Here is an 18,502-nt window from a genome sequence, read left to right on the forward strand (position 1 = left end):
AATGCTCTGCATTGATGTAACTGACAAGTGTGAACGATGGTGTGAGCTGTGAAAATTGTGTGCTGAAATTTGATTTACTCTTATTTACTTTTGCTGCAAGAGGAAGCATCCTCATCTTCTGTAAGGGAACGCCCACCTGAAGAAGTTGCAGCTCGCCTTGCACAACAGGAAAAACAAGAACAAGTTGAGATTGAGTGTATGTAAATCCAACAGCTTCTCAAGTCCTTATCAACTCTCAGTTGCTCTCAAACCTCAGCACAAGTTTGTCGTCTGACAGTCGGGTTTCTTTTTCTTCAGTGGCATTGCTCTGTTCACCACTTTAATTTCATCCCTTGTGTTTTTCACATCCGAATTTCTTTTGTGCAGAGTACAAGGCTATTAGTATATAGTTGGTGAACATTCCAAGTAATCCATGATCTTTTTCCGTTTGTTATGGCTAGTGCTAAAGATTCTTTATGCTCTGTGGGGGGGTGTGTGTGTGTGTGTATCAGAAATTGTGTATGTTTCAGTGACTTGCCTAAGAGTCTTTTAGTTGGTAATGAATGTGTAAGTACCTCTGAAGGTCAGAACAGCTCACTTTCTGAATGAGCGCCCCTGCCTCTGGACTCGCCCTCCAGTACTGCACTTACCTGGCGGTGGTGGGAGGTGGGATCTTCTGTATGGCACTGTTTCTAGCGATAAGCAAGTATATCCCTTTTTGTTTCACTTTTATGTTAAGGCTTTTGATGGTTTTAAAAAGTAGATAGCTAAAAATGTATTTTTCCTTACTGAACAAAGCACATGGGACACAATTTATTGCACTGTGCGGCAGATATTAATGTCTGGGGAGATGTCGTGAGCTGTTGTTTTAGATTCATCTAGCAGCTATTTGCAGTTTTTGATCTTTCCTTGTTACTGTTTGTTCTGCCTTGACGGGCTCCTCCTTTGCTTCTACTGCATTGGTTCTGTCATACTCTGAGGAATCAAGATGTTAGGGTTATGTAAAAGAGTGGAAGAGACAGAATGATGAGGGGTTAGGACATGAGTTTGGCTACCTGAATTTGGGTTTTTGTCTTTTTTCATATTGTTCCGAGTTCTTGACTGTGTGACACATGATTGAGAATTGTTGAATAGTTGACTTTTAATAGGTGAAATATTTCTACATTTTCCACCTTCTTAATTTTTCCAGAATCCTCTACTGTTTCAAACTGAGTTTATTGTTTTTTGGTGTGTGTTTTTTTCTTCCTTTATACGTAAGCACCTTGAATTAAGGTATAAATATGAGATGGAAGTATCTGCTGTTTCATCTCCCTTTTTTCTTTGTCCAGTTCCTTTTGTCTTTGTGAGTGGAATGAAAGTTTCCATGATTTTGTTTGCCCCTCAGATTCCCCCAAACTTTATGTGTGCGTGTGTGTGCTTGTGCACATGTGGGTGTGTAATTTTTACCCAGGGTCAGATCACAGTGAGTAGACCTTTGAAGAGGGCTTGAAGGAGCAGGTAGCCTCTCAGCTGTCCACTTGTTGTGGCTCCTGTGAAATGGCTCACGACTGTATGCTCAGATGTCCATATTACCACAAGCCTGTTGTGGGAACCACATTACCATGTTTCCCTCTCTTGCCTCGTTATGCCGCCTGCTCTGTAGTCCACCTTCAGTCTCACATTGATTGTGTGGTTTTTCCTCATTGTTAGCTTTCTCCTCATTTCTTTGTTGCATAGGTATCACGTGTAGCACTCCAGGTTCTGTTTGTTCATCTCTAGCTTAGGCTTCTTTTTCTCAGAATCACCTTTTTTGTTGTTCCACCTAAGATACATTTTGGTCACCTCTGATATAAATTATTAAATTAGTTTTCTCATTGGCTTTCCTTAAGTGACCATTTTTTCATATTAATATGAAATAATGCCTTGCTTTACTTAAAAATTTTGTTTCAAAGTTTCTGTTTGACATTCTTGAGGCATCAGAAAAGTGATCTTAATAGGAGACAACATTGGTTTCTGCTGTTTCTGGAATCCTTTGTAGAAAAACACTGTCCATTCCAATCTGCCTTTGCTCTTTTCGTTTGCATGTTTTCTTGTTTGTCTATTCTTTTCCTTAAGGTCTTTGCTATGTACTACTTTGAAAGTAGTGCTTCTTGCTGAGGATGGAAATGCACACCTCTTTTTTCATGTGGTCTATGTAATTGTTATTTAAAATGAGAAAAACTGGTGATTATGCTGAATTTATATCTTCTATGCACCTATAACATGATTCTTCCATTTGAAATATGTTAGCTATCTTAACCAAGTTTTTCCCCTTAAACCTAAAATATTTTGTATTTTCAAAAACTTCACATATAAATAGAAGAAAAATAGTGTAATAATCCCCGATAGATCTTCATCCATTTTCCATTATTAATATTTTACCATACTGTTAGTGAAACTTTTATTTCCTAAATTTGAATACTCTGCATTTTTAAAAAACACTTTTGGGGAAATGAAATGGAGGACTCAGTAGGAGAGAAAGAAGTTGTTTAAAATAAAGACAGTTCTAAGAGGAAGGATTTGATTTTAACTTTTCTGTTTTTTTAAGCTCTAGCCAAGAGCCTAGAAGATGCTCTGAGCCAAACTGCTTCCATCACTCTGCAGGCCATTGCTGCCCAGAACGCTGCGGTCCAGGCCGTCAATGCACACTCCAGCATACTGAAGGCTGCCATGGATGATGTTGAGGTAAGCCAGGGACTGATTTCTTCCTCATGGGTATCGGCTTTCTCTCGCTGAGTGAAGACAGGCTAGAGTACTTGTCACTAAAAAACAAACTGAGAGAAGCCTTTAAATGTCTTTGTAAATGAATTCTATATATAAATGCTTTATCTCACCACGCTGATGTATTTTCAAGAATTCAGATTTGTCTTTGTACCTTAATAATGTTTGAATGTAATTGTTGCTTCCTTATTTTTTGCCCTAAAATCTAAAGCCATTTCTTTACATAGAAAACTTTGTATTTTGAGATACTTCTAGATTGACATAAGAAGTAATAGAGAAGCTATGTACTCCAAAACACTAGCTATTTGAGTGCTTATGCTTATTAACTTACATTGAGTGCTTCAAAGAATAAAATAATATTCACTTCTAAGCATAATACTGGGGATCAATACATTTCTTTACATTAAATTCAGTAGTTCAGGATATGTATCTCTATACAAAGTAATTTAAAGAGTAAAACAGGGGCCCGTGTTGTGGCAAACAGGTTACGCTGCCACCAGTAATGCTGGCATTGCATTTGGCCTACAGGTACTGGTTTGAGTCCTGGCTGCTCCACTTCTTCTTCTTCTTCTTCTTCTTTTTTTTTTTTTTTTTTTTTTTTTTTAATAAGATTTATTTATTTATTTGAAGACAGAGTTACAGAGAGGCAGAGAGAGAGAGAGGTCTTCCATCTGCTGGCTCACTACCTAGATGGCCGCAATGGCTGGAACTGTGCTGATACAAAACCAGGAGCCAGAAGCTTCCTTCGGGTCTCCCATGCAGTTGCAGGGCCCCAAGCACTTGGGCCATCTTCCACTGCTTTCCCAGACCATAGCAGAGAGCTGGATCAGAAGTGGAACAGGGGGGTCTCGAACATATGGGATGCTGGCACTGCCAGCGACAACTTCAGCTACTATGCCATAGCGCTGGCCCCTGCTCTACTTCTGATCCAGCTCCCAACTGATGCACCTGGGGAACAGTGGAAGCAGACCCAAGTGCTTGGGCCCCTACACCCACATGGAAGACCTGGAAGAAGCTCTGGACTCCTGGCATTGGCCTGGTACAGTGGCACACTACTATAGAATTCAACCTAAAGACATTCTTTACATCCCATATCACTTTGTATTCTGGAAGAAACCAGCGTTCTTCATCTCCTCAAAACTTTTCATGGAATCAGCATTTCTGTAGAAATCTGCATGTGCCTTCTTTCCTGGTTCCACCACAGCAGACTTGCACAGAGCTGCAGTGCTCGAGGAGATGTGCAGCAACTCCTGTGGTCGTCCTGTTGGGGTGATTTCAAACTCGGGTATTGAAACAATTCAGTTATTTTTTTCTAAGTCAATTATTCTTTGGTGATTTAGTATATACCTGTTCATCTCCAGGGTCCATAAGGTAATTTTGCTTCATACCCACATGTAATATATCCAGTTTATATGCACTTGGAAAAAGAAAAAGGAGACGAAAGATAATTTTCAATAGTTCATTTAAAATAATTTTAAATAGTTTAGACAATTCCCAATATTCTGATCAATGTTTATATGGTGCAAAATGAGGAGAGGACAAGGTGTTGTGACTTGTCTGCCATCTCATCCTGGAGTAGCCAGGACTTAAACCGGTGCCCATATGGGATGCTGGCACTGCAGTTGACAGCTTTACCTGCTACGCCACAGTGCCAGCCCCAAGTAAGTGCTCTTTTTAAACATGTATGCTTTGTACTTGTCCTTAAACTGAAGTTTTGGTAGCCAGACCTGCAATTCAGAAAATTTTAGGCAGCAACACTACATCAGAGAATGACTTAATCAACAGGTGATTCACTTAAAGCTATTATTTTTTTAAAGATTTATTTATTTAGTTGAACAGCAGAGATATAGAAAGGCAGAGAGAGAGAGAGGTGTCTTCCATCCCCTGGTTCACTCCCCAGATAGCTGCAGCAGCCAGAGCTGTGTGGATCCAAAGCCAGGATCCAGGAGCTTCTTCTGGATCTCCTACGTAGGTGCAAGGGCCCAAGTCTTCTACTGCTTTCCCAGGCCATAGCAGAGAGCTGGATTGAAGTTGGACAAGCGGAGATTCGAACCGGTGCCCATTTGGGATGCTGGCATGCTGTAGGGGGTGGCTTTACCCACTACGCCATAGTGCCAGCCCCCTCTATTATTATAAACCTTGTCTGGTTGATATTTTCTTTTGAGAATCTAATAAAACTCCTTGGAAAATAGTTGACTGGAACACTAATTTTTTTATTTGAGAGGCAGAGTTAGAGAGAAGGAGACATAGAGAAAGAGAGAGATCTTTCATCTGCTGGTGCACCCCTCCAAATGGTCAACTGGCCCAGGCTGAAACCGGGAGTGTCCTCTTAGTCTTCCACGTGGGTGGCGGGGACCCCAGGACTCCAGCCATCTTCCTCTGCTTTCCCAGGCACATTAGCGGGAAGCTGATTGGAAGTGGAGCGGCCAGGAACCAAACCAGTGCCCATATTGAATATGGCGTCGCAGACAGCAACTTAACCCACTACACCAGAGCCCCTTCCTCCTAACCTCCCTCCCCCTTTTTTTTCTTATTTAGGATTTTGTGGAAGGACAGTTGATGGGAAGTGATTCATGAACATCTTTGTGCCTGTGACTGCTAGATTGAGTTCCTATTCTGGAGAGATACTATCTAAGTTTTCTCTTTTGAATTTAATGTCTTGTATTTTGTGCTTAATCTTGTTGGCCTATCTGATGACAGTATTAGCAGTTGTTCACGTTTACTTAATTCGCATTTTGTGTTTAGATTGCAGGTGAGAAGAAGTCTGCCCAGTGGCGTACAGTGGAGGGAGCATTGAAGGAACGCAGAAAGGCAGTAGATGAAGCTGCTGATGCCCTTCTCAAAGCCAAGTAATTACTCATGGACTTTAACAAGTAATTAGGGCCTCTGGTGGCTCTCTGGGCTGGGTTTTCCTTGGATTATCTGGGGAAGATACTGTAAGAGGAGGCAGAGACCCTTTCCTCCTGCACCTGTGCTGCTTCTGAACTGGTACCAGGAAACAGGAAAACAATGAGGTGAAAATAAATTTGACAGAAACTTACATAAATGATCTTATATAAACGTCAGTTTTGCTTTGGATTATTGTTGAGGTGGTGAGATTCCTGAGAGTTTCATAATTTCTGTTTTGCTGGGCTGGTTTAAACAGTTCTGTCAGAATTTGGAAAATATGTCATGATCTCTTTGCCCTAATTACCTAAGAATTGACTATATATTGTCTTTTGCCACTTTAACCTTGATTCCTAGAAGTTAACTGAAACTAGGATCAAGTGAAAAACCCAAGTATAAGACCAACCTCTGATGATGGAGGGCTGCATTTGGACTAAAGGTTCTCATCAACAGTGTGTAGTAGTTATTTTTTATTTAAAATTTTGCTGTTTTATTTATTTTTGATAGAGCCTTCTAATGAAGCACACGCCTTTTAGATTATGCCCACATCACTAGACAGTGTATCAGGGCTCTGAGTTCTGTGTTTTGTGGTGGCTGGGCCACAGTCTGACCTTTGAAGCATTCTAAATTGTCATTCTAAATTGACGTATTTGCTCAGTGAGGTAGGTCTCTGGCCATCTCCCTGGCCTTTGCGTTCCTTCAGTTCTTTGTGATTGACAGGGACATCAGCCTAATCCCTGCCAGTCATTAAGTGTTCACTGTGTGCCATGCACTGTGCCAGGTTTTTCTCATGAATTACTTCTAACCCTGCACAAGGGCGTGCAGCAAGTGCAAGCGTGAACTGGGAGTTGAATCCAAGTCTGTCTTGTTCTGAAGCCTGGGTCTTCCAGAATACCACAGGACCTCTGTTCCTCACTCGAGTAAATCTAGCTTTTGACTGAGTGTTCTCGGTAGTTGACAAACGTTTCTGTTGTTGAGTATAAAAACCCACTGAGTAACTTTTTTCATTTTATACTTATTTCATGGATTTTTAACAGTTGCATGTGAAAAATCTCATCAAAATGTAGAGTTGGCAAGGAATTATTCTGAATCTTTATTTCATTGGTTTTCAGAGAAGAGTTAGAGAAAATGAAAAGTGTAATTGAAAATGCAAAGAAAAAAGAGGTTCCTGGGGCCAAAGTTCATATAACCACAGCAGAGGGGAGACTTCACAACATGATTGTGGATTTGGATAATGTGGTCAAAAAGGTGCGTGTGTCAGGTCCTTTTTTTTTTTTTTTTTTTTTTTTAAGATTTATTTATTTATTTGAAAGAGAGGCAGAGGCAGAGAGAGATCTTCCATCTGCTGGTTCACTCCCCAATTGGCCGCAATGGCTGGAGCTGGGCCAATACGAAGCCAGGAGCCAGGAGCTTCCTCCAGGTCTCCCATGCGGGTGCAGGGGCCCAAGGACTTGGGCCATCTTCTACTGCTTTCCCAGGCCACAGCAGAGAGCTGGATTGGAAGTGGAGCAGCCAGGATTTGTAGCAGTGGCCATATGGCATGGCAGCACTGCAGGTGGTGGCTTTTACCTGCTACGCCACAGCACCTGCCTCATGTCTTAGGTCTTAAGTTTCATGTTTAAATGGAATCCTTTATTCAGAAACTTTTCAGAATCCAAGTAAATAATGATTCCTATCATCTTTCCCCTTTTCTCCCTGCAAAGAATATTAGTTTTAGTTACTATTTTCAGAAACTTGCCTTGGACACCTAGGGGATTGTTCAGTATTGTTGAAAGTTTATACACTGTGGAAGATTTCTGGTCATGAATTACTGCCACTTTTGAAAATTTCCATGACCCACAGAAGGAAGGAAGGGGACACATAAAGACAAGCAAGGACCTACCCCTGGCACTTCAGTAATAATTAGAATTAAAGACATATGCTCCTTTCTCTGAGCTTCAGGTATCTACTTATGTATTGTTTACACATTTGTAACCACACGTGAAGGAATATCACTTCAGTTGCCTGGAATGTTTATGGTGTTGTTTGTTTTGTTCAGTTTAACCAGATATCGCTTTAATTGCTTAGGTCCAGGCAGCTCAGTCGGAAGCTAAGGTTGTGTCTCAGTACCATGAGCTGGTGGTCCAAGCCCGGGATGACTTCAGACGAGAACTAGACAGTATTACTCCAGAAGTGCTTCCTGGGTGGAAAGGAATGAGTAAGTACACCTGAAGTGTTGGCACTTTGCTTTTTTTGATTTGTAACAACTAATCAGCTAATCAGAGCTTGCTCCAGCTTCTACATGTAGTCCAAACTCTGGCATCCACATTTCACTTTACAATTTATTGTTCCATCTTTTTATTTCAACAACATCTATGACAGATGACATGCCTGTGGTTATAATTCTATTGTTTTAGCCATGGTGTGCATGACTGTTGTTTTTTTTTTTTTTTTTTTTTTTTTTTTTTTTTTTTTTTTTTGAGAAGTAGAGTTACAGACAGTGAGAGGGAGAGACAGAGAAAGGTCTCCCTTCCGTTGGTTCACTCCCCAAATGGCTGCAATGGCCGGAGCTGTGCCAAGCCGAAGCCAGGAGCCAGGTGCTTCTTCCTGGTCTCCCATGTGGCTGCAGGGGCCCAAAGACTTGGGCCATCCTCTGCTGCTTTCCCAGGCCACAGCAGAGAGCTGGATTGGAAGAGGAGCAGCCGAGACTAGAACCGGCACCCATATGGGATGCTGGTGCCACAGGCGGAGGATTAACATGCCCCATGGTGCCAGCCCCACTTTGACTGTATTTTAACATATATGTGTATATATATATATATATATGTATATATATGTATATATATATATCTAAAATTTAAAATTGCATTTTTATTTATTTATTTGAAAGGCAGAGCTACCGAGAGAGATCTTTTTAAAAATAATGTTAACAGTCTTTTTTCTTTTTAAAGATTTATTTATTTTACTTGAAAGTCACATTTACAGGAGGAGAGGCAGAGAGAGAGAGGTCCTCCATCCACTGGTTCACTCCCCAATTGGCCACGATGGCCAGAGCTGTGCCAGTCTGAAGTCAGGAGCCAGGAACTTCCTCCGGGTCTCCCACACGGGTGCAGGGGCCCAAGCAGTTGGGCCATCCTCCAGCACTATCCCAGGCCACAGCATAGAGCTGGATCAGAAGTGGAGCAGCTGGGACTCGAACCGGCACCCACATTGGATGCTGGCACTGCAGGCGGCGGCTTCACCCACTACACCATAGAACCGGCCCTGAGAGAGATCTTCCATCCACTGGTTCACTCTCCAAATGGCCACAACAGCCAGGGCTGCCAAGCCGAAGCCAGGAGCTCCAGCCAGTCTACCACCTGTGTGCAGGGGCCCAGGCACTTGGGCCACTTCCCACTGTTTTCACAGGCACATCACCAGGGAGCTAGATTGGGAATGGAGCAGCCAGGACTCAAACTGGTTCCCATATAGAATGACAGCTTTGCAGGTGGAGGCTTAACCTGCTACAACACAACACCAGCCCCAACTGTGGGTGTTTTGAAAGCATGTATAGGGGCTAGCGCTGTGGTGTAGCAGGTAAAGCTGCCATCTGCAGTGCCGGCATCCAATATGGGCCACGGTTCGAGTCTCAGTTGTTCCACTTCCCATCCAGCTCTCTGCTATGGCCTGGGAAAGCAGTAGAAGAAGGCCCCTGCACCCACATAGGAGACCCAGAAGAAGCTCCTGGTTCCTGCCTTCAGATTGGTACAGCTGTAGCCATTGCAGCCAGTTGGTGAGTGAACCAGCGGATGGATGATCTCTCTCTCTCTCTCTGCCTCTCCTCTTTGTGTAACTCTTTCATATAAATAAATCCTTTAAAAAAAGGCATGTATAATAAATTTCTTCAGGCACACTTTGTGACTTCTCTATGATAACACACTCTGTTGAAAATTCACCCAAGAACCCTGTAATGAAAAGGAAATCCTCTTGTGAAAGCTTACGCTACAGAGAATTCTGACAGTGAAATAGTTACGTGGTGTAATAGGAAAAATCACATTTTCCTAAAGTGCTGAGTGCTAAAAATCACAGAAATCCCAGTCATAGCAAAATTAAATTACTATTGGGAGCCGGTGCTGCGGCTCAATAGGCTAATCCTCCGCCTCGCGGCACCGGCACACTGGGTTCTAGTCCTGGTCGGGGCACCGGATTCCGTCTTGGTTGCCCCTCTTCCAGGCCAGCTCTCTGCTGTGGCCAGGGAGTGCAGTGGAGGATGGCCCAAGTCCTTGGGCCCTGCACCTCATGGGAGACCAGGATAAGTACCTGGCTCCTGCCATCGGATCAGTGTGGTGCGCTGGCTGCAGCGCAGCGGCCATTAGAGGGTGAACCAACGGCAAAGGAAGACCTTTCTCTCTGTCTCTCTCTCTCTCTCTCACTGTCCACTCTGCCTGTCCAAAAAAAATAAAAATAAAAATAAATAAATTACTCTTGGAATGCAAGTGTCTGTTAGAAGCTGAAATTGTATTTCTAGTGTTAATGGGCTGAAGGTTTCTGGGTTGCCTCATGGAACCATGGCTGGTCCGTGTGGCTGAGGTAGTAAAGACAAGTGCGGGACTTTCATCCACATTGTGGCCAACCAAGGAGATTTAATGGCAAGAAACAGAGTCAAGATTGTCAAAAAAAAAAAAAAAAAGCTCAGACATTTAGTTTTATTTCTTGTATTTTTGAGAGAAAGAGTGATCTTCTATCTGTTGATGGACTCTTCAGATGCCTTCCAACAGCCAGGGCTGGGCCAGGCTGAAGCCAGGAGCCCAGGACTCAATCTGGGTCTCCCATGCAAGTCACAAGGACCCAGTTACTTGAGACATCATTTGCTACTTCCCAGGGTGCACAGTAGCAGGAAACTGGATTAGAAGTGCAGGAACTAGGACTTGAACCAGGCACTCCAGTTTGGATGCAGGCATTCTCGGTGGTGACTTAACTGCTGTGCAGAACTCCTGCCTTGATAACTTAGATTTTTCTTTTTTAAATGTTTACTTATTTGGAAGTTGGAGTGACAGAGGGTGAGATCCATCTGTTGGTTTACTCCCCAGATGGCTACAATAGCCCTGTCTGGGCCAAGCTGAAATCAGGAGCCAGAAATTCCAACCTGATCTCTCACATGGATGGCAGGGGCTCAAGCACTTGGACTGTCTTCTGCTAACTTCCCTGGCATATTAGGAGGAAGCTGGATCAGAAGCAGAGTAGCTGCTTCATGAACTGTTACTCTGATATGGGATGCTAGCATTGGAAGTGGCACCTTAAACTTCTGCACCACAGTGCCAATCCCTAGAACACATACTGTGCCAAACTTGTTAGTACTGGTTTGTGTTACAAGTTATTTCACTCTTATTATTATTTCCCTAAACTATAAATGTACTGGTGCTATTCATTATGTTCAGTACGTTGTTTTTCATAGCTGGGCAACCGTGCCAAACATACAATAATAGCTAATGTTATAGAGCATTTTGTGCTGTGTAGTATATTATAAGGGCTTCACATATATTAACTGACCACAGTAGCTCCATAAGATAAGTCTTTCCATTATAGATTATACCCATTTCATAGATGAGAAAACTGAGACACAAAGAGGATAAGTAATTGTCCCAAGTTCAGGGTAGAGTTAGGACTTTATTTTTACCTATTAGCTACGCTGTTGTCTGCCTGGTTGACAAAAGCAGTGTTTGCACTGGCAGCGTGATTGTAGCGAGGAGGAAAAGTCAGCTTTATGACACTGAGGTCAGAGGAGGGAGGGCCTGAGGGCTGGGAAGATGCTTGAAAGCTGCTGGCGTAATCTGAGGGTGCAGTGATGTGGACCACTGAGGGTGTGTGCCGGCGGCACTGAAATGAAGAGCAGGAAGCAGCCATTCAGCAGTTGGTCTGCCGAAGTACTTTCTGGTCCAGCAGTGCAGCCCCCAAGTGTGTGCTCAGGGAGACTCGGAAAAGTGTGCATTGCTACCGCTGTTGGTAAAAGCAGAAAAACTGGGGACAGCTACGTGGGCCGCACCTGTGGCAGTGCAAGTCAGTGAACAAGTACCCATCTCTCAGACACAGATGTGAAGAGAAACAAAAATCCAGAAGCATAAATAGAACAGGAAGCCACTTACCAGAAGTTTAAGGACATGCAAAACAAAACCACGTATTGTTAAGGAGGCAGGGGGATGTTAGATGTGAAAACGTGTGTAGAAATGGTAAACTCCACATTCAGAGATCATCTACCTGTGGGGAACAGCTGGGGCAGCCTCTGGGAAGTTTCATCACAGAGTTGCTGGAGTTGTAAAACAGGATGTAGTTGTGGAATGTTGCTATTCCTAGGGCACATCTCCTTTACTGCTTATAGACGATGGTGCATATAGCTGTATTGATGTGCCCTGTGGGGACCGATGTTCTTTTACCTTTTCCAATTCCCAGTCTCTCCTGCAGCATTGGAATTGGTCCGTGTTCCTTTGGTTGAAGTCCAGATTAAGCACTGGACGTTTAGAACCATTTTGGATGACAGATACCTGTCTTGTTGAGTATAAAGATTATTAAGAAGCTCCTGCTGGGAAGCAGCAGTTGAGACTGGCTGTTAGCATTAAAGCAGCGTCCAGACTGTCTAAGATGTTATTTTTTTCTGTTAATCTCAAATCAAGTAGCTGTTGTTCTTAGTATAATATGTATGTATAGGTTTAATGTAAACTTAATAAGTTCACTGTTTTAAAAATGTCCAAACCAGGAAAAGATTAAGTATATGAAATATTGAGAGGCTTGGTAATAAGAACAGTCAGGGTGGTGATTTAGTGAATTCCTCTATCGATTAATGCAAATAGGAGGGATAAAAGAAACCTGTAGTTTCTCTTTAAAGATTTATTTATTATTTATTTGAAAGGCAGAGTTAGAGGTGGAGAGAGAGAGAGGTCTTCCATCTGCTGGTCTACTCCCCAGATGGCTGCAAGGGCCGGGGATGGGCAGATCCAAAGCCAGGATCCAGGAGCTTCTTCTGGATTTCCCACGTGGGTGCAAGGACCCCAAGGACTTAGGCCATCTTCTGCTGCTTTCCCAGGCCATAGCAGAGAGCTGGATCAGAAGTGGAGCAGCTGGGTCTTGAACCAGTGCTCGTATGGGATGCTGGCACCTTTACCCACTACCCACCAGCCCCTATAGTTTCTATTAAAAACAACTAAGTTTATTGCTTTGGTGAATGGAAATCAGTCCCTTAACACAAAGATACTTCCAGTACTAATGATTGTCTTGTTTTCTGAAATGTTAGAATTTACCTTGGTTTATTCTGTTTTATAGTCCCCTTCCATTATAGGAAATAAGCTCTGTTATTTTCATTCTAATAAATATGCTTTTCCTTGTTCTGGTTAATGATTCCTTTTTGTTTTCTTTGTCTCTTTTTTAATGATTAAAGTATTATGTACTTAAAAAAACCTGTTCTTTTCTTTTGTAGGTATTTCTGACCTAGGTGAGTAATAATATTTTTTTTAAATACTTATTTCATTTATTTGAAAGTCAGGAAGATGGGAGAGACAGAGGGACAGGTCTTCCATCTACTGGTTGACTCCCCAAGTGGCCCCAATGGCTGAGGCTGGGCCAGACTGCAGCCAGGAGCCTCTTCTAGGTCTCCAACATGTTGGCAGGGGCCCAGCCAAGCATCCACGACTGATGCAGGAAGCTTGCTCAGTCCAGTCTCATGTGGGTGACAGGAACCCAACTACTTGGGCATCCCTGCTTCCTCCCAGAGTTCGCATCAGCAGGAAGCTGGAGTCAGGCACAGAGCTGGGTATCGAACCCGGTACTCCAGTATGGGATGCAGGTGTCCTAACTGCTAGGCCAGTTGTTCAGTCCTCTTTTCCTGTACGGCAATTATTTTACAATCAGTTGAAGCAAATTACCTTGTAGTGATGTAGAATTTTGATGGAATCATTACCTTTTTCATGTGTGGTAATTCCGTTTTGTTTCAGCTGACAAGCTCTCTACTGATGATCTGAACGCCCTGATTGCTCATGCGCACCGTCGTATTGACCAGCTGAACAGAGAGCTGGCAGAACAGAAAGCCACAGAGAAGCAGCACATCGCATTAGCCTTGGAAAAACAGAAGTTGGAAGAGAAGCGGGCATTTGACTCTGCGGTGGCCAAAGCATTAGAACATCACAGAAGTGAGATACAAGCAGAACAGGAAAGAAAGGTAGAAGAAATGAGACTCACGAGTGTGAATATAACTTGATTAATAATCCTGGCAGTCACTGACTTTAAAATGCTAGATGTTAAACCAGTGGTTAAGAGTGACTCACTACTATAGTTTTAATCTGTGGTTATTTAAAAATTGTACCTGAGAAAACCTGTTTGGCACTGAAGGGATTCTTTTTTTCATATTAATTAAGCATTTCTAATGAATAAAAGATACTTTATTTAAAAAAATAATAATAAAATGTAAGTCATCCAGCCTGCCTTTAGAGCGGCACTTAGCTCCTTGTGCTCCTCATCTCGGGCAGGGTTGAGCTAGCTGAGTTCCTCGGTGTTGAGCAGATGCCCAAATGGACAGAAGCAGGAAGCTGCTGCAGCTTTCCCAGTGGAGCCGCTGTCCCTAAAACGGTGCTGAAAGACTCTTGGATTTTGAGTGCATTTTTCTCTACCAGTGTTAGGTGCTTGGTGATTAAAAGTGGATGAACCAGCTCCCTTTTATTTTATTTATTTTTTTTTTTAAGATTTATTTATTTGAAAGGCATAGTGAAAGGGAGGAGAGGCAGCTTCCATCCTCTGGTTCACTTCTCACATGTCCACAATGGCCAGGGCAGATTCAGGCTGAAGCCAGGAGCTGGGAACTCTATCCAGGTCTCCCAATTAGTTGTTAGAGGCAGAAATACTTGGACCATCTTCTGCTTTCTTAGGTGCATTTGCAGGAAGCTGGATCTGAAGCCCTGCAACTAGGATTTGAACCTGGGCTCCCATATGGGATGCTGGTCTCACAGCTGGTAACTTAACCCGCTGCACCACAATGCTGACCCTGGAATAGCTGTATTAGCCCTCTGAGAACCTGGGCACATCAGGTCGTAGGTGGTGACGGTGGGCCAGTTGGGAAGCTGGCTGTGTACTGATCCCACATTCTTGTTCTCTGACCAGCACGGTGCCTGCTTTCTCCCAGTGGCAGTTTTTCTTCGCTAGGCTGGCTTTACTGCCACCTTGCTACCTGCTCCTTGGCTTCCTTCTCTCAAATACTTCCTCCCTCTCAAAAATTGGTATACCTTTGACAATGATTCTCAAACCTGTTCATCTACATCTCCCCGTGGTGGTTCGTGGTGCCGTGGAATTGAAGTTTATCCATACCTGATACATTTATTTCTAGCTCTGACCTCTGACTTGTCTTCAGATTCCTATCCAACAATCTACTTGTTAACTCAGGCTGGAGTTTCAGTAGTCATTTCCAGCTCAACATGTTCAAAACAAACTTGATTCTCTCTAACCTGTCTCCCATGTCCTCAGCTCATTTCTCTCTAAATAAAGCACCATCTAGCCAGCTGTTCAAGATAAATCCTGCTTGGTTATTCCTCTATCAACTCTAATAGTCCTAACAGATCCCAAATCTGTCCACTTTTTCTTCATTCCCATTATGTTAGTCCAGGTTTTCATTCTACGTCTATTTATTTACACAGGCACGTCTTCCTCACATAACATAATCAGATGGGACCCTGCACTGCTGAGTATCCTTGACTGACTGCCCACTACGTTTCATGTAAAACCCATAGCAGTACCCAGAAGGCCTGTGATCTCACCTGCCTGCTGTGAGCCAGGCTCTTGGGCATGTCACTGCTGTTCTGTGCCTTGACCTTGTCCTTCACATAGGGAGTCTTGTACTTCCTCTCCCTGACACATTTTCCTGGCTCCTCTCTTTAAACTTTAGTTCAAGCTTAGCAGCTCCCTTCTCAGAAAGGTCTTTCCTATCACTTCAATTTTGTTCTTTTTTTTTTTTTTTTTTTTTTTTTTCTTTTTTCCTTAAAGATTTATTTAAGGAGGCCGGTGCTGAAGCCGCCGTTGGCAGGGCCGACATTCCATAGGGGTGCTGGTTCAGGTCTTGGATGCTTTACTGTGATCCAGCTCTGCTGTGGCCTGGGAAGCAGTGGAGGATGGCCCAAGTCCTTGGGCCTCTGGAACTCTATCTGAGAGACCCATGTGGTTGCAGGAGTCCAAACACTTGGGCTACCTTCCACTGCTTTCCCAAACTTATTAGCTGGGAGCAGGACTAGAAGTGGAGCAGCCAAGAATCAAATTGGCACCCACATCGGATGCCAGCTTCACAAGCAGCAGCTTAACCCCGCTGCACCACCATGCTGGCTCCTCGCTTCTAAAATAGAGCCTCTATTTTATTGTTTTAATTCTGTTTCCTTAATTTATAAGATATATTTATATATCTTACAGAAGACAGAACATCTTTTTTTTAAGATTTATTTGAAAGAGGTAGAGGCAGAGAGAGGAAGGGAGGGAGAAAGGGAGGAAGAGAGGGAGGGAGGGAGGGAGGGAGGTCTTTCATCTACTGGTTGACTCCGCAGATGACCGCAACCGCCAGAGCTGTGCCAGCCAGGAGCCAGGAGCTTCTCCCAGGTCTCCCACATGGGTGCAGGGGCTCATGGATTTGAGCCATCTTCCACTGTTTTCCCAGGCCATAGCTGGATGGGAAATGGAGCAGATGGGACTTGAACCGGTACCCATATGGGATGCTGGCACTGCAGGCAGCGGCTTTTCTCACTATGCCACAGCGCTGGCCTCCAGAACAATCTTCCATCTCATGGTTGATTCCTCAAATGCCCCAACAGCCAGGGCTGGGCAAGGCCCTGACCATGAGGCAGGAACTGCATCTGAATTTCCTATGTGGATGGCAGGGTTCCAAGTACTTGGGCTGCCTTCCATGCACATTAGCAGGGAGCTGTATCAGAAACAGAGGCTTGACTCCATCCTAGGCACTCTGAAATGGACGGGATATACTAAGTAGTGGCTTAACCTGTTGTGCCACAACATACAGCCCTGTATACATTAAATGTATGCAGAGGGCAGGAGGTTGGAAAAACATCACAATCTGAGTTTCCCTTTTTTGTTTACTTTTCAACTGTCTGCTTCTTCCATTTAAATGTATATACACTGCCTGACGGCAGAAGTTTGTCTCTGAACACTGTTGCTTCCATGCACATAGTAAGCACTGGTGCACACAGGGCTAGCATTCCATAAGTATTTATGCACTGAATAGAACCACTGATTCATAATGTTTCTGAGAAAAATAAGTTCTGAATTGTAGATAATCAGTTTTAAATGACTTGTAATAGGACCTTTGGCTGTTATGTAAGATACAATTGTCTTCATACTTCTGGTTTGATATGGCTCATGTTGAATCTAAATTCATGTTTAAAAAAAAAAGGTATTTTCAGAGTAGTTTTATTTGTGTAAAAGAAATTGTGTTAGTTAACTTGTCCAAGGTCAAAGAGATGGTTGTGGTGAAGCTAGATTTGATCCCAGTCTATGAGGTGGGTGTTTGTTTATTTTTTTTTTTTAAGTACAAGTTTTGGAATTAGTTTCATCTCAGGGGCATGTGAATCTGGAAATGCTCTTAGGTGGGAGGCAGCCTGGTAATGTGGAAGAAACACAAGTTTTGGAACCAGAGATAGCCATTTGAAATATATTTTTTTTAAGATCTACTTTATTTGAAAGGCAGAGTGATGGAGAGAAATAGATCCACTGGTTCAGTCCTCAAGTGGCCACAAAAGCCACACCAGGAACTGCATCCCGCTCTCCCACGTGGTGACAGGAGCTCAAGCACTTAGGCCACCTTCTGCTGCATTCCTTGTGCAGTAGCCAGGAACTGAAGTCGAAAGCAGAGCAGCTAGGACTGCCCCCTGGGCTCCCATATGAATGCCAGTGTTGCAGGTAGCAGCTCAATGCATGGCATGGCGACGCTAGCCCCAGAGATCGGATTTTTGCCGTAGCTGTGTAACCTGTTTGAGTTGTCTTCCTGTGTTCAGCTTTCCGGTTCAAACAAAAAGAATAAAGAAGTAGCTCACATGCCTAACACATTATAGAGTCCTGGACATGGAAGCTGACGTTCCTAGTCTTTCCCTTTTCCTACCTCGGAGCACTGAGAACTAATCACCCGTGTGTTTGGATTCACAGGTAGAGGAGGTGAGGGATGCCATGGAGAATGAGATGAGAACCCAGCTTCGCCGACAGGCAGCTGCCCACACTGACCACTTGCGAGATGTTCTTAGGGTTCAAGAGCAGGAACTGAAGAATGAATTCGAGCAGGTGAGGACCTGTTGTGACGCCTCACCTGGCTGGTGAGCCTCCTCCCCCACCCCCTGCGTGTTACTGAGTCCCTCCTTTCCTTTTGAGGTACTCTGAGGATGTCAAAGATTGGGGAAGGATTTCTTACGTTATGTGGCCTGGGTGGAATGCAGTGTTGTATCAGCACTGCTGCTACCTGTGTGTGCACAATCAGGTGTATTTTATGTGTATTTTCCAACCATTTGGAATCTTCATTAAGGAATATTGGTAAAGGGGAATTAACACATTTAACTCCTGTTTCCTCTCCTCAAACTCCTGTACATGATGTGCTAGTCAGATGTCATAATTGAGACTTCTCTGAGAGGTAAGTTTTGAAGTCACAGCAGATCATCAGGATAGCTTGCAGTCATAATTGGTATCTACTCATAATTGGTATCTTATAGTATTTTTTTTTTAAGTTTTATTTAAAAGAGTTACACAGAGAGGAAGAGATACATTTTCCATCTACTGGTTCACTCCTCAAATGGCTACAATGGCCAGGGCTGGGCCAGGCTGAAGCCAGGATTCAGGGGCTTCTTCCACATTGCCCACTTGGGTGGCTGGGGCCCGAGCACCTGCGCCATCCTCCACTGCTTTCCCAGGCCATCAGGGAGCT

At 43.5% G+C, this 18,502-nt stretch overlaps 1 protein-coding gene across 16 annotated transcripts in view; it reads left to right on the forward strand.

Moving 5' to 3' along the window:
* IMMT (inner membrane mitochondrial protein) overlaps window positions 1-18,502 on the forward strand; it is a 45,498-nt gene that overhangs the window by 24,704 nt on the left and 2,292 nt on the right. For 6 of the 16 annotated variants that reach the window (XM_008254161.5, XM_008254160.5, XM_008254159.5 and 3 more), the window contains 8 exons: window positions 101-196; window positions 2,546-2,682; window positions 5,464-5,567; window positions 6,717-6,852; window positions 7,672-7,801; window positions 13,031-13,045; window positions 13,545-13,768; window positions 17,737-17,868. In XM_008254161.5, coding sequence (XP_008252383.1) covers window positions 101-196; window positions 2,546-2,682; window positions 5,464-5,567; window positions 6,717-6,852; window positions 7,672-7,801; window positions 13,031-13,045; window positions 13,545-13,768; window positions 17,737-17,868 — 974 coding nt within the window. Of the gene's footprint in view, window positions 1-100; window positions 205-2,545; window positions 2,683-5,463; window positions 5,568-6,716; window positions 6,853-7,671; window positions 7,802-9,235; window positions 10,254-12,991; window positions 13,046-13,544; window positions 13,769-17,736; window positions 17,869-18,502 lie in introns of those variants that run through there. The other 10 variants (XM_051836707.3, XM_008254163.5, XM_008254162.5 and 7 more) reach the window with 4 other exon arrangements.

The sequence above is a fragment of the Oryctolagus cuniculus genome, chromosome 2, assembly GCF_051225735.1.
Source record: "Oryctolagus cuniculus isolate XC-2025 breed Fujian yellow rabbit chromosome 2, ASM5122573v1, whole genome shotgun sequence".
Lineage (NCBI taxonomy): Eukaryota > Metazoa > Chordata > Mammalia > Lagomorpha > Leporidae > Oryctolagus > Oryctolagus cuniculus.